At 37.8% G+C, this 15,622-nt stretch overlaps 1 protein-coding gene across 6 annotated transcripts in view; it reads left to right on the top strand.

The window, feature by feature from the left end:
• Positions 1–15,158, top strand: part of SPIC (Spi-C transcription factor) — a 30,383-nt gene extending 15,225 nt beyond the window's left edge. For 4 of the 6 annotated variants that reach the window (XM_071727876.1, XM_071727861.1, XM_071727885.1 and 1 more), the window contains 6 exons: positions 1,045–4,515; positions 6,054–6,080; positions 6,674–6,767; positions 8,449–8,561; positions 9,496–9,604; positions 13,007–15,158. In XM_071727876.1, coding sequence (XP_071583977.1) covers positions 6,078–6,080; positions 6,674–6,767; positions 8,449–8,561; positions 9,496–9,604; positions 13,007–13,434 — 747 coding nt within the window. In that variant the 5' untranslated portion in view covers positions 1,045–4,515; positions 6,054–6,077 and the 3' untranslated portion in view covers positions 13,435–15,158. The other 2 variants (XM_071727894.1, XM_071727854.1) reach the window with 2 other exon arrangements.
• The last annotated feature ends 464 nt before the right edge of the window (positions 15,159–15,622 follow it).

The raw sequence follows: 15,622 nt of genomic DNA on the forward strand, positions 1-15,622 counted from the left end.
TAAGTTGAATATGTTACAAATGTAAAATTAACTAAGTAAATATATCTAATAAGATTGTAAGTATTAAAGCAGAAAAACATTGAGATCCAAACATATCACTGTCTCTATTCATATCCTTTACACTAAAATAATCATATGTAGTTCTGAAATAGTCTAAAAGTGGAGAGTATCTTCTTAAGAAATAGCAAGACTTTTTTCTTTGGACCTGTAAAGTCCAGAAAATTATAAACTATAAGTATTTAAGTATACTATAAGTATTTTTAAAGCAAAATATTTTAAGGAACTACCAAAATTAAAAATACTGAGATGGTAATCCCAATGTGCTATGCAAAGGTTTCATTTTCAAAGGTAAGGAAAGGAGTCTAATCGAGATAATATCTGAGTTTAGTGTTAAAATTCAATTCATAAATATTTTCAATATTTTATTTTCATATATAAGATGAAGCTGGAGATAATGGTTGAACAAAATTATTTTTTAATGTTGTCTTGTATAACTCTATGTAAGTAGCTCTCTACCAATTTCCACCAGCTAAGGAGCCAATATTATAACTACGCCAATTTCAACGAAAATCTATATTTTTAATTGCTGGGTGTTTGACACTTGTTGAATGGTTTGTAAGCAAAGAGTTTGAATTTATGATATATCCTCATCTTCTGACATTTGAATAAACAATCATGTTTGTTGAGACAAAGAATAAAGCCTCCCAAAACAAATGGAATTATTAGAAGCATTTTCATCATCTATTTTGTTTATATGATATGATACTGTAACAGTGGTTTTGTTTTTTTGTTCCCTTTCAGGATTTTTTCTGTACTTATTCTACACTAAGTTATCTGACCAAAATAATAATGAACAATAGTGACTAATGTGGTATCAACCAGCATTTATATTATTTTCTGTACTTATTCTACACTAAGTTATCTGACCAAAATAATGATGAACGGTAGTGACTAATGTGGTATTAACCAGCATTTCTATTATTTTCTTTTGCTTGGTTGGCAGTTTTTGTTTGATTGTTTTGTTTTATTTTCATTGTCTTGCAGGGCTGGGAATGTGATTTCAGGCATTTTCTGAGCCCAGTAATTTGAAGTTTAAACTCCATGCTTATTCACTGCAAAACACTCACACCTGGATTATCACTGCACTCTACATGTGACAGAAGAGAGCTCTCCATGTGTTGATCCCTGCTCTTGCTGTCTGCATTCCCTTCTGCAAGACACTTCCCAGTTTCCTTGGAACCTTGAGTGGAGCAGACCAGAAGCAAAATATGGCAGAGATATGAAAATTCCCTGGTCAGCATGGTGATTCCAAGGAGGTGAGCACAAGCGTGTGATCCCACAGCCCTTGCACTTTGAGGGAGATAAAGTCTGTGGCTCTGCAATTGTGAACCATAAGGATTCGTGGCAAAGATTATTACAGAGCTGCATGGCCAGAAAAGGAGTGGCAAAGACACCTGCCAAGAGCCAGGGCAGGTGTGTAAGCACAGAAACTCTGGATGTCACATTCCCTAGTTTCTGATTTCTGAGGATTGTTGAGTTGGTAGGCAGTCAGTTCTGCATGGGCCAATGACTCACTGGAACACAAACATTTCTACAACCATTTTTTGCTTGTTTGTTTTCTGTGAAGTGCCTTCCATTATGAATGCCTATGTGTGTTACTTGTACAGTTACCAGTTGCCTGACATTCAAAAAAATTCTGAGAAAGCTAAAAATGCCTGGTGAAAAAACTCAGCATTTCAAGCCTTATATTCCTTTAGGAAGGGTGAGACTTTTTTTAATTCTACATTTGAACAATGCCTCTTGCAAGAGACCTTATGTTTTCTCAAACCCTCTGACAAGTGTTGTAATAAAGTATTTTGTTCTGTCTTTTCATCAAAGACATGATGCAAAATGCTTCTTCTGTCCCATTGCTATGAACTAGATTTTAGTGGCAAGCAAAGCAAGCAAGCAAGTTCTGAAACTTAAAAAATTGTTCTGTTGTTGGAAGCTTCTTTTTTAAAACATGGAGGAAGGAGAAGAGCTTGATGTTGTGGTTTCTAGCTGGTATTGTTATCAGGCACATCAATTTTTTTGACACATGAAAATGTGAATAGTGACTTCTCTTTCTTAGGCTTGTATCTGGAACCCATTTTCCCATGCAATACAAAAATCAAAGCTGGTATTCCTCTGTAATAACTCTTCTTGACAGAGGCCAGCCTGCTGCCTGCCTTGACTCTACTTTGGTTTGTTGAGGAATGGGCAGTCCATGTATCTGATGCTCAGCCCTGAGCTGTACCTTACTCCATCTCTTCAAAACCCTTACAGGCTTTCCCAGGGAGGCAGCCTGAGCCCTCAACTCTGACCTTGTGATGGGCCAAAGATGCAATGCACAAATAAATTATGGAGTTTAAATCTACCCCCCTGTGACAATGCTTGCTCCTGTCTTTATGCTGTGCGTTTGTGCTACGTCTGGCACCTTTCCATTTCCTTGGAAATTTTTGCTGCCTCATAGTGTAGCCTCTTACTTGAAGTGAGAACATTCTGATTGAGCAATTTCATTTAGGAAGACTGATTGCTTTAATGGTGTTAAAACCATTAGCTTTAATCGCTCAGCATTCACCCTCTTTTACAACTGGGGCATGTTGGCCCTGTCCATCGGCCACACACCCAACACTGCTGCTTGTGCACTTTGGGAATTTTACTTAAGTTATTGCTATAATATATTTACTTGCTGATTTGGGTACTGGAAAACAAAGAAGACAAGCATTAAAGCATCTTTCCTTCCCCTTTCCCCTTGAAGGCTCAACTTCACTCCAGACACATCTCCTCCCCTATTGTCCCTCTGGGTTACACTCAGCCCCTTCAGAGAGGAGATGGGTGGCACAGGAGTTTGGGTTCAGGATGTAGCGGTTCCCCCTCCTTTTTTTTTGCTGCTGCTTCCTTCCTTCTTGTTTCCCCTACTCCAGTGTGGTCCCTCCATGTGCCACAGTCCCTTTGGGAATGTGCCTGTTCAGTCATGGAACACCTCCAACTCCTTCCCTTCATTCCCTTGTTTCTCTCCTTGCCCCCTCTGGTGTTTTCTCCCTGGTTTGTCTCTTCAGTTTTGGCATTTTGACCTATACTCAGTAAGTTTTCACAGAGGTGCCATACACACAGGATCTGCTTTGGCACCTGGTGGGGCTGTTGGAGAGCCAGTTGGAATTGGTGTGACCTGCATAGGACATCCTCATCCTCCTCCTGCAGTTCCATGACCAGGAGAAGTTGGGAGGGAGCACAATGGGGCAGAACAGCAACTTCCCAGCTCCAGGTAGAGATGTGTGAGTGGGCAGGTCAGATTGCATCATCAGAGGACTTATGAGCACATCATTTTTGGAGAAGGAACCCAGGAGGGATCTTGAACCTGATTCATAATTTTAAATCTGATACATCTTTCTACTTCACTAAAGATCAGAACATAAAATCTACACTTTTCCATGTTGCAAAGTAAAGTTAACCATATGTGGAAAGGACGTTAATTGTGCAGTCATTTTGGGCTGAAATCCAGTGCTGTGTCACAATTTGATGTGTAAAGTTACCTCTTAATTTTCCTTTATAAGCCCAAGTCACACAAGAAGTGCTACAAAATGGAACTTGTTGTTCAAAAAAACACATGTATGTATAAATGTATTTCACTAAAAAACACCAAACCCAATATTGTGAAACTTTCAGGTGAATATTTTTAATCAAACCCCAGCAGGTAATAGCTTGAAATTGCTTCCACTGAGCATCCATAGCCAGGCTTGTTCCTGGCTATGGTTATTGGTTGAGGGACTATAGATAAATATTCTAAGAGGCAATTATTATTTTACAGCAGTTTCAGTGAAAATGCTGAGAACATTTTGTAAAATGTGAGTTTGAAAGACTTGACTACAAAGAGCTGAGGCACAGGAAATGTTATGTTTGCATAAGAAGTTTTGTATTGAAAAACGGAAGAGTTCTCATCCTTTAGGATGCAGCATCATGTCTTGTAGCTTCTGAGAAATCATCTGAGAAATCTGAATCTGTACTGAACGCTTTAGCAAATGCTTTAGTAGTGTTTCAAATGCTTTGAAGTAGAGTTCTGTAATTCTCCCTAATTCCTATTTTGAGATCTGGTTTGGTTGGCTTCTTATACTGAGCAAAGTGGGAGATTCAGATAAAACATCTAGGTCTGGGGGATGGATGTTTTTGCCCATACCATACCCGTGACAGATTTGTTAGGATGGGCCATAACCAAAAGGAATCTCTCTCTCCCAGTGCCTAGAATCTGCATGTCTTGGACAACACTTGAAACATTTTCTTTTCTTTTATATCAGTATAAATCACCCTTCTTTTGTGCAGAATGAAGGGCCATGCACCATACCTTTACTCTCAAAAAAAATCCCTAGCCAAAACACTTCCCTAAAATCAGCTATTTAATGCAGCCCATTTGCCAGCCCATTGCTGTGGGAACTCAGTCTTTCATTTATTTATGAAACCAGACAGATTCTTGTGTTGCATGTGGAGTTGAAATTCTAGGTAAGTAGAATTCAGACTTTTAAAAACTTAATTAAAGTGGGAATTTTTTTTTTTTTGTGTGTGTGTGTGTGTGTGTGTGTGTGTGTGTATGTGTGTGTGTGTGTGTGTGTGTGAATTCAGCTGTGTAAATGGTATAACTTTTCAACAGTACCTTGCCAATAGTTGTACCTCTTTAGGCTTTAACTGTAGATGTTCTGTCAAGGTTGCCAAGTATCAGTTTGGAGTTTGACAAAAGCAATTTAAGGAAAGCTAATTGCTTAAAATTAGGGGAACAGTATGTGAGGATCTTTACAAAAGTGATTCATGTCTTGAATTTCTACAGCTCTCTATACTCCAAGAATCTGTGGCCAGCACTGCAGCTAAAGGATTAATTCTGGTTTTAGAAAAAAATTAGATCAGTTTATTGAAATATTTGCTGCACTGAAGTCAAAGAGAACAGTCTCATCAAATTCAATGAGGTCAATTTACTGAATCACCAGGATTTATCCATATATGCTTGGTCATCAAAATTTAAAAAATCTTTTAGACATTTTAGCAGGACTTTATAACATATTTATTTGAGGCATAATTAGATTAGTTCATACATGGTGAGTTTAGAATAAATTTCTTCCTCATTTATGTATCTTGTATCTTCTTTGCATTTCAAAACATCACACAGGCACCATTTTTGCACTTGCTGATATCACTGACAAAATTTCCAGTATCTGCAATAGATTATAATCAGGCTTTTAATTAGTAAAATACTAATGAATACATTAACATTATTATTACTAGTGTTATTATTATTTTTATAATTTTGAAATGTTAATGTAAATGAGGACAGGAAAAAACCTGGAACGCAACAAAACCTGATTATTATAAAAAATAAAATATGTAAAAAATAAAATATGTAAAAAATAAATATGTAAAAAATAAATATGTAACAAAAAAAAGAGGTACTAAGGAACTGTCTCTGATTAGTGTTGGTTTTGTATAGTCCATGTTAAACTGACTAAAAATATGTTTATTTTCAGTGTTTAATAAACTATAAAATTTGCTTCTGGAACTCACAATTAGTCTGTGAGTTTATGTATTTGTATTCAGTCATGCTAATCTTCATTATAGAAAAAAATTAAGTTTGCTTCAACTATGTCTGAAAAGCAAGAGGAGTTAAACACATATTTTCTTTCAGAAATTATTAGTTGTGCTAACTGAGACTGTATGTCACCACTAATGCATCTTCATTTCATAATATCTTTAAAAATGATCTTTACAATTATGTAGATAGTAATCTAAAATTTACAGTATTAATGAAACTGAAAGCTTTAGTTTAAAAATATGAATTAAACCCCAACAAACAACAAAATACAATGTTGCTGTTATTTCGTTTCATTAAAATACCACTTTCTAGATTACTTTTCCTATATTATTTAATATAGTTTATTCCATCACTGGAAATAATGCAGAGTTATTTAATTTCCTTAATTTTATTTGTGCTGTGAGAATTCTTGTTTATTTTGAAATATACAAGTTTAAAATGTTGGTGTTTTTTTAAACAGGATTCAAGTTTTGATATTTAAAGAATGGTGAGTCTACAATGCCTCTATTCTCTTTCATTATTGATTGAGTGCTTCAAATATGATGCAGAAAACTCCTAAGCAAAGGAGGGGGGATTTTTTTAGCATTTTGGAACAAATGCTTTCTGGAAATCCACACTTGGTTTCCTATACTGGCACAGTATAGTTCTGCATAACTACTTCATAACTTGTGCATAATAATTTTTGCCATGTCAATGTTATAGGAAGATAACTTTGGATTTATAAATCATGTCACGCAAGTGATATATACCTTTGTATTACATCCTATAAAATAATCCAACAGCAGAAGCATCCTTTATGTAAACTGCTGCAAGTTAAGGAAATGAACCTTGAAACTTTTGTGTGAGTGAGTAATGATACCCCTGTGAGTTGTCCCACTGACCTCAAAGAGACTTCTCAGAGGAGTGAGAACTTTCTCATCATGGTAAATCATTATGGTAGTGCCCCAGTGCCTGCAAAATACATATTCCAGGAAAATGTATTTTCTCTATAATCTACATTTATTTGGGATTTTCTGACTGACTATTTTGATAGAACCAGCCTGACCTTTTCTGGATCCTGACTGCATAATGTTCTTGCAGAGTTTTGCTGACCAAGATGTACTGGGCCAGGCTTTTGAAGATGCACTCCAAGTCCTGCAGCAGCACTCTGACAGAGAAATGCAGTGTTCACCAGGTAAAAAAAAAACAAAAAACCATCACATTATCCTCTTTCATTTACCACTTTGTATTTGTCCAGGAAGGTGCATCTTGAAGCACATATCGGGGAGAGCAATTTCCCAGAGGTGGATTAATGGACAGCAGAGGGGTTTGTAGGGAGGATGGAAAGGGGGAAGAATGTTTGGAGGGTTCCTACCCCTCTATCAGCACTGCTCAGAGCGGGGTGCATCTTCATACAAGAGGGAAACTCTCTGACAGTCCCCCCTAACCCTTCCTCCCAGCACTAGTCTTGGTGCATTGAGCCCAGATTTCCTATAATCAGAGGATATATGACCATAGTGGAGCAGCCATTTTCCAGATACATGTTTTAATTGAAGATTTCCCTTCTGTTATGCTGTGAATAAACTCACATAGCAATGAATTCCAGTGTAGAGAACAAAAGCAAACCAAGACTCAGACGGGTTACATTAATTTCCACAATTGTTTTAATGTTTAATATAATTTCTAAATATTTTTATTCAGAAATAACAGTTTGAGGCTGGATAATTATTAGAAAAGGTGGGTTTTTTTGCTTCAAGAATTTCCTATTTCGTAAAACTTCAAATACAGGCAAGCTGTAAATTGTTCTCATTCAGGCAAGATTTTGGCAATTAAATTACTATAAAATTTGGAATTTGTATTTGGTGTTTTTACATTGTAAACAGAAATAAAAGGAAGGGGAAATACAAGGCTACACATCACTAACCCTTTAAGTCCATAATGAAAATATACCATATTCTATGTGGAATGAATTTCATTCAAGGAAATTTTTTTATATGTTGTTTATTGTCTGTTGTATACTGAAATTTAGGTAAGACCATTTGGCCCATATCTTTAGCTGTTGTTAATAAGTTTTTGCCTCCACTGCACTGTGTAATTTACATATGGTAAAGGACTATATGTAACTTCTTGCAATATTCTGGCTTTTATCTATTTTAGGGCCAATGGAGAGAGGTATTAAACACTTGCAACTCAGTGCTTACTATGTCCCACAGCTGCACCCATATTTCCACTTGCAATAGATGTACCCTCCAAAATCTTCTGATGACTTGCAGTGCATAATTTATTCCAAGTGCCTCAGTCTGGTCTTCTCTGCTTCTTTTAAACATCCTATTGTCTGGCATTCATTCCATGTCATTCTTTCAGGCATTACAGATGCTCTGATATTCCTTCACTTTATTCACGATTGTAGACTCTGATTTGCACTGTATTAATGGCCTGAAGAACTGACAGGCCTGAAGAACTGAAGTGACATTCCCTTTTCCTTTCTAATGCATGTATTATACTAGTCTGTAATTATGTCATTCATTATGTTTGGTGATCTGTTTGGTGCTTTTTTTCTATTAAACAAAATATTTTGTGATGCTATGAAATATCTGACACTTTCTCTTAACAATTACTGCTTTTCATCATGAAGGCAAACAAAACCAGCCCAAGAGAGAGATTAGTAGTAACAGTACAGATAATTTGGATAACCTGTTGATTTGAAACATCTTTAGCTCTGAAGACTGTATTAGCTAGAAGGCAGACATAGGATAAATGCTTTTCAAGCATTTTCAAAGACCCAGAAGCATTTTAGATTCTTTGCCACTGTTTTTTTCCCCCTTCTTCTCTCCCTTTTACTCACTATTTTTTTGCTCCATCCTCCTGATTCTCAGGTTATAAAAATGGCCTGGCTGTGACCAACCATCACCACCACCTCCAAGCAAGTCCCAGCTCCTCTGCAGCACCATCTACAGAGGACCCAGGATGTAACTGGAGAAATGTGGTTGTAAGTTTAAGAGATTACTAACAGAGTCAGATCAACATATAAAATTGGCTGCCTATTTATCACTTCTAAGAGAAATCTTGATACTAATTCAGTTTGGCCAGGGCTGATTCAGGTGAAATTGCCTTGGGAAACACTTGCAAAACATGTTTAATAGTCAATTTTTAGTATTCATCTTAGCTGTTTGACTCTGGTGCTCCTCTGTGGTTCATCACGAAACATAACAACTTGGAAAAAATGCCTGCTAGTGCAGTAAGGAAAAGGGTGTCTCACTACTCCCCAGGAACTGGCAGAGAACTACCAACTTCTGCATAGCTTCTGATGCTGTGAGAAAAATATCATGACTTTGATTTATTCTCCAGAAGTTTGCTTTAAGAGTTCTGGAAAGACCAACATTTCCTGGACTCTGAGTTCATCGTCAATCTGCAGAGTCTGTAAACATTCTTGAAAACACTGGGAGTGTGGGCACCAGGAGTGATAAACAATGTATATTGCAGGGGAGATAATTTCAGGTAAATGGATTCCACAAAAGCCAGCAGATTTTCTACCAGCAGATTAGCAATAACACAACACAGGAAGTACACAATCTGTTGGGACCACAGTACAGGTGGCTCTTGTCTTTTACTAACTCTGCAAACAGAGCCGACTGTTCCTCCTCTTCTTCCAGTGGAAGAGTTGACCATCCAGAGTGAGGGAATTACTGTTTTCTATCTTAATTTTTCCCTTGGTGGGAAGTCCCTCCTGTCTACTGGACATAAATTGTTGCTGCTTGTTACTGGTACAGTACTCTGTGTGTCTTCATGGCAGAGAAGTGTCCTCCATGGGTGAGGTGCTGACAGGTTGTTTTTTTAAGATTTCAGGTATTTAATTACTATAAGTTTCCTTTTCCTCAGAGAATGTACTCCATTAGTAATTCTTGATTGTCTTATTTTTTAAGAACAGTGAAGCAGATTTTTATGCAGATGAGACTGTTTACCATATGCTGCAGAATACTCCAGAAAGCCAAGTGATGCATGGTGCTGTTGGCCAGCCAAAAGCAGGGAAAGGTGTGTAGAAAGAGCATCTTGATGTGTATGCTATGTTGCTTTTAAAAAAATCTTGTGGAAAATCATGCTTTCTCTTTTTCCTGGTTGTTTTTGTGTGTGTATGTGTTTTGTTAGATTTTTGTTAGGAAAAAATAAGTTAACCTTTAATAGTAAATAGATTGCAACTGCTAGTGTTGAGTTCCTATCTGCTAAATTGCATAGGGTAAGATAAATCTGTTAACATCTTACCCTCTCCTCTTGTTCAGTACATGAAAAAACAAACCAAGATGTATTTCAGTCCAGATCATCTGAGATGAAGTTTTATGCAAAGAAAATGGAGCTATCAGTAACATTTTTACCCACTTTAACGACTTATTTTAGTTCATATGTCCCAACAAGGAGTTGTTGGGCCATGCTTCACATATGTGAATATTTTTGCACCTGCTTTTATGCCTGCCTTTAGTTACTGTTCAAATTACCTCTTAGCTTTTGTTACTTCCAATGTGCACTTTTAAATCTATTTTTTGTGGATTGACTTTGATTGACTTTACTTGAATAGATATCTGTTTTGCAAAGAATATGTTAGGTGACATTGGTCATTACAGTACTTTATTTGTTTGTTCCAGTCACTGGAACAAAACAATTCTTTGGTTTCTGCTTGGGACTCAACGTCCTTTCTATGACTGCTAGATGAGGTTTCCACAGCTTCCATCCTGAACTGTTGTACCTACTTTTGACTATGGTGTCTTTTTGAGTAGCTTCCTGGTTTTGCTGCTTTTTGAAATCCCCTTCTCTCAACTTTAACCACATGGTGTCAGTTTTTGGTTTAATCTCTTCCCATTGATGCTGAACACTCTGGTTTCTGTTGCTTAATAGCTACTACTGCCACTTCTACTACTACAAATTCCTTGGGACAACGGCAAGAGTAGCCTTTCTCATGTTCTGTACTTCTTGCTTGAAATTCACCATTGCAAATGAAAATCTTTCAATCCATAAATGTTGGGTTCTTAGGTCTTACCCAGTGTTGCACTGGGAAATTTTGCCTATTGGTATCTGAACTCTCCTTCAGTTGTTACCACTCTGTTAAACTCCATTTCCTATTTCATCTTTCTTTTACACTATTATCAGTCTCCTTTTCAGAATCCCATACTACATAAATTTTCTGAATGAATAACCAGTCTTGCAGGGTTTTTTGGGTGTCCTCTCATGGGTTTTAGGTTTTTTCCATGGTGATATTCCTGCCAGAAACTGGGGCAGGGGGGCTATTTCTACTATCCCTAAATAAAATTAGTCCTCTTGGCTTCTAATTGAGACATGAGAGGTTTTCTGTACACTAGCAAATAGTGTGGCCCTTTAGGAACAGATCTGCAGATGAAAAGATACATACTGAGGATGCAATGCTTATGTTTGGAGTGTTTCACAGGGATTTATTTAGGACAATCTCCAGGCTAGCCTCAAGTTCTGAAAGCTGCAGTCACTTAAATATGTTTATGGAAACCATCTTTGAGTTAGGTTTCCTCTGAAAGGAGTCCAGTCCATGCATGTCAAGACCGTTCCATGAGCTGAACTAAAGCTTTGTGAGTCAAGGCTGAGTGGAGTTAATTCAGAAATACATCTGAATTAGACACAGCTGGAGACAATTAAGCTACCTCAGGACAGCTCAGCACAGAAATCTAATGCAGATACTCTGAAACACCTTCTGGAGGAACCCCAGTGACCATGTGGGGGTAAGAAATCTGAAGATACCTGCTAGCTGACACTGGTGTTTAGGGCTTGGTAACAAGCACCACTAGCTCATGCAATGAGGTACCGAGACCTGTGAACTAAACCCAGCTCAAACTGTTGCATCCACATTGTGTTATCACTTTGGAGAGAACAGCTGGGCATCAAAAACATATCTGCATTAACACATAACATCCAATAAGCCCTCTCAAACCAAGACATCAGTTAGAGATGCTGTGTCTAGAAATAAAAGGCTGAAAGGACAGCTGACTAAAAGGGCAGATAGAACGAAATGTGAGGTTCTTCTGCAGACATGGCTACACTATCTTTTTCCAGCAGACACTGTCTGCAGTAACTGTGGGTTTTCCCCTGATCTTATTTGTTCTGACACAGGTTCATAGGTTTATAGGATGATCTGGGTTGACGGGGACATAAAGAGGTCACCTAATAAGAAGTGTTTACCGTGAGTTTTGCTTTTAAGCTTCTCACCTTGGTAATTTTCTATGTATTTATAGTAGAATTCATACTTCTAGTCATAGGCCAATTTTTATTTAGATAATGAAACTATTAATTTTTTGGAAAGTACCTCCAATTTCAGGCTCTTCTTCTTCCTAGTCTGACTGTCACTTCTCTCCTCTTTCCTTACCACCAGATGCAGAATTACTGTCATCCCTAACAGATGTCTTGGCTTGACCTCAGTGTTCCTTAGCAACTGTCACTTTTCCCCTGTTCCTTGTCTAAAATAGCCATGCAAGACAAGGCTTCATGAACTTTAGGTGCAGCTGCTTATTTCCACTTTGGCTAAAGTGGAACCTGCTCTTCTGCATAGCCTCTCTTTGCTGCAAAATGTTCCTCATAATCTACAATTCTTCCTCCTTACAGCAGCTTCTTGTGCAGGAAACTAGCAGTATTTAAGAGTGAGGGATCCACAAGACCTAAGTGAAACTCAATAAACCTCACTAGTAAACTTGAGTTTGAAAGCTGAGCCTGTGGGGAGAAACACTTAGCTGACTAATAAATATCACAGCACTTGCTCTATCCTGCATGGAATGCAAGTGGACACTTCTGCTAGTGTTTGGGGAACCACAGTCTAGCTCTTTATTATCTAGATGAGGTTTATGGGTCAAAACTAGATTGCTCTTCCCACTCCCCCAATCACCTTTTCTTATATCAGACCATCTTGCAGCCCAAACTCACTCCTGAAACAAACCTTACAAAACTGAGTCATCTCACAGTCCTTGAGTTTTGATTAAGGAGGGAGACCTTTTATTCAGATAATTCAAATTGGCTCTCTAGAACCTCTTTCATGCACTATCTGAGGATATAATTTCCTGAAGTGGGTTCCTTGACCATGCACCTGCACAGCATGTGTCTGAAGTCTGGTGAAAGTGGCTTCTGAGACCTATCACACGGTGAAGTCACCAGACATTTGTCATGATCCCTGTATAACCTACTCTTGAAACTCTTAATAACCAAATCCCTTTCTGTCACCACAGATCTGTGCATGTTTCAGAACTATTGTCCCACTTGCTCTTGCTGATCTTCCGTTGAATAATTTCTATTGATCTTTTAATTTGTGACAGGGTTTTAGGTTTACTTAAGCTTTTGCCTGTAAGATCCTTTCCAGAAAAAAGACAATTGCTCATCTTTTAAAACAATTATGAGTTCTGTTCTAAGCTTTTGTACTTTATTTCTTGATAGGCAGAAAAAAACTTCGGCTGTTTGAGTACCTCCATGAGTCTCTGTATGACCCAGCTATGGCAAACTGCATCCAGTGGGTAGACAAGCCCAATGGTGTCTTCCAGTTTGTCTCCAAAAACAAAGAGAAACTTGCAGAGCTGTGGGGAGAAAGAAAGGGAAACCGCAAGATCATGACATACCAGAAAATGGCCAGAGCACTGAGGAATTACGGAAGAACAGGTGAAATCATTAAAATTCGAAGGAAGCTGACATACCAGTTCAGTGCTGTTGTTTTACAGAGACTTGCTCCATCTTACTTCCTGGGAAAAGAAATGGTTTATCAACCCCATATTCAGTCTAACCAAGAGTATCAGTGTGCAGATGACTGGACCACTTACAATAATTACATGTATAACAATTGTTGTGCATTACAGCACGCTAGCAGCTAGACACATCTTTCACATAAACAGGCCTTTGCTAGCTTTTAATGATTCCCAGCACAGGAACTCTTCTCTGCAGATAGGCTTTCCTTTAAGATACAAAAGCACACAAGGAGGAGGGTTTTAAAAATGATATTGCCCTAGTTTTGTTGCTTTTGAAGTGAATGATTAACCGCCATTGACTATTGAAGAAAAGCAGCAGCTGTGGTGCATATTCTAATCTCCATGACTTTAATCAGAGGAATTATTGAAGATCCAAGCTAGTAGATCCAAGCTCAAGATCAAGGCTTTTGGCTGTTAGTGGACATCAAAGATCCCACCCTGACAACTCTCATTTAAAGTCTTATGCATGGGCCCAGCATTTCCAATCAGAATTTAGTTGTTGTTATACCATAGCACACACACTCCCTGATCATCTGGGTGCCTGTGAATTAGAAAGGGCAGAGGTTTGCCAACTGCATGAAGCTACTGCCTGCTTTTTTTCAGCAATGTTCTTTGTTGTGAGACATGCTCTGAATGAATGCCTGGCTGAAGGAGAGAGTCCACATGAAGGTGCACCTGTTGGCTAAGTTGTTAATCCTTAATCACTTAAATTAACATATCTTAGCACATATCCTGACATATGGCATTAGTATTGCCAGGTGCACTGTTGGCAGTGGATTCATCGGGTAAGTGACCATACCATGAGAGGGTTAGTAAAGGATTATGCTTTTCATGAAGTTATTTACAGTTCTTCCTCCACTAATATGAGAAGCTACACTTCTATCAAACAGTTTTGTACTCACCTAACAGATATAGCTTTGTAATTTATAACCTCTTTTGGAGTTTTAACTTTATACATATAAATACAATTTCACTTCTCAAGCTCTTTTCCTACACAGGAATGCAGTTAAAAGGCTCAGTGATTTTACACTCTTTTTATAGGGAAGGACTAAGTTTAGGTAAAAAAGAGTACTAGCCCCTTATGCCAGGATGATGCCAATAAATCCACTTTTTCTCATACCTCTGTTACCTGATCAACTTATATCACCTTGTGATGTTTGGCTGTTATGCCAAAGTGCTTTTATTTAACTATGTTCAATTCCAAGTTTTGCATTTTGCATCAAATGAGTACACACTTGTATATTAATAGAGGCACAACTAATAACTATGGAGAGATATAAATGCTAGTGTGAGATGTTTGATGACATCTTTGATGAAATCTTTGACTTTGATAGTTAACCCTTGCCCCTGCTAACTTGTAGAGGGATATAATTTAATGTAATATACACAATGCAACACACTTTGTTCAAGCAAAATTCAAGGTTTTGAGTTTGGACTTCGGTGAGATGAAAGATGCATGCCCTAGAAATCTGACACGTGTTGAGTATTATTAAAAACAGAGCCAGATTTGAAGTCAGTAAGCATCACAAAACTGTCTCTGGTCTTGCAGGACTTAATCTGGATCCTCTTGTATCACTGAATGTGGTGAGGATTTAGCTCTTACAAAGCACTGAGGTCTTTCACTTGGCATTCATTCACTTTGTGAGTACATATGTAAATACAACATTTCAAAAGTCACTGTACATACTTTTGCCAAGAAACTGAAGAGTTTAGTTACAGTTTATTTACAAGGCTGGTAGCATACACTGGGTTATGGGTCTGCTTTGTGTAAAATGCTTACTTAAACAATACGCTTAAATTCACTTTCCAAAGACTCATCTACTGTTTAAGGAAATAAAGAGTTGTTCATATTCTGTGTTACGTTTCTAACTGAGGCACAAACATTAGCATTTGCTTCCTGTAAGTCTAGTAACCAGGTGAGATGTTATCACTCAGAGCAGCTCAGAGACCAGTACAGAGCTGAAAGAGAAGAGTGTAAGGGGTAAGAAGAACCGAAGGAAGTTCAGGCAGAGAAGATATGAGGGAATCATGATATCTATGGGAGAAACAGATTTCAGCCAGAGGAGAAACCATGGGGACTATCAATTTTAGAAAGAGTTATTTGGAAGAGGGTAACCTCTCTGCCCCCTTTCTGCCCACGCCAGTCAAGAGGACCTGGAGAGTTTTTAGAAGCTCCTACTGCAGTTCTGTGGCTATACAGAAGGATATTTTAACTGTGCAGTGCACTGATATTGAGCTCACATACAGAAAAGATTCTTGGCAGTTAGCAATGCTTTAACCTAGCAGAGACAAGTTAAATCATAAGCAAAAGCAT

The sequence above is a fragment of the Heliangelus exortis genome, chromosome 1 (assembly GCF_036169615.1).
Source record: "Heliangelus exortis chromosome 1, bHelExo1.hap1, whole genome shotgun sequence".
NCBI lineage: Eukaryota > Metazoa > Chordata > Aves > Apodiformes > Trochilidae > Heliangelus > Heliangelus exortis.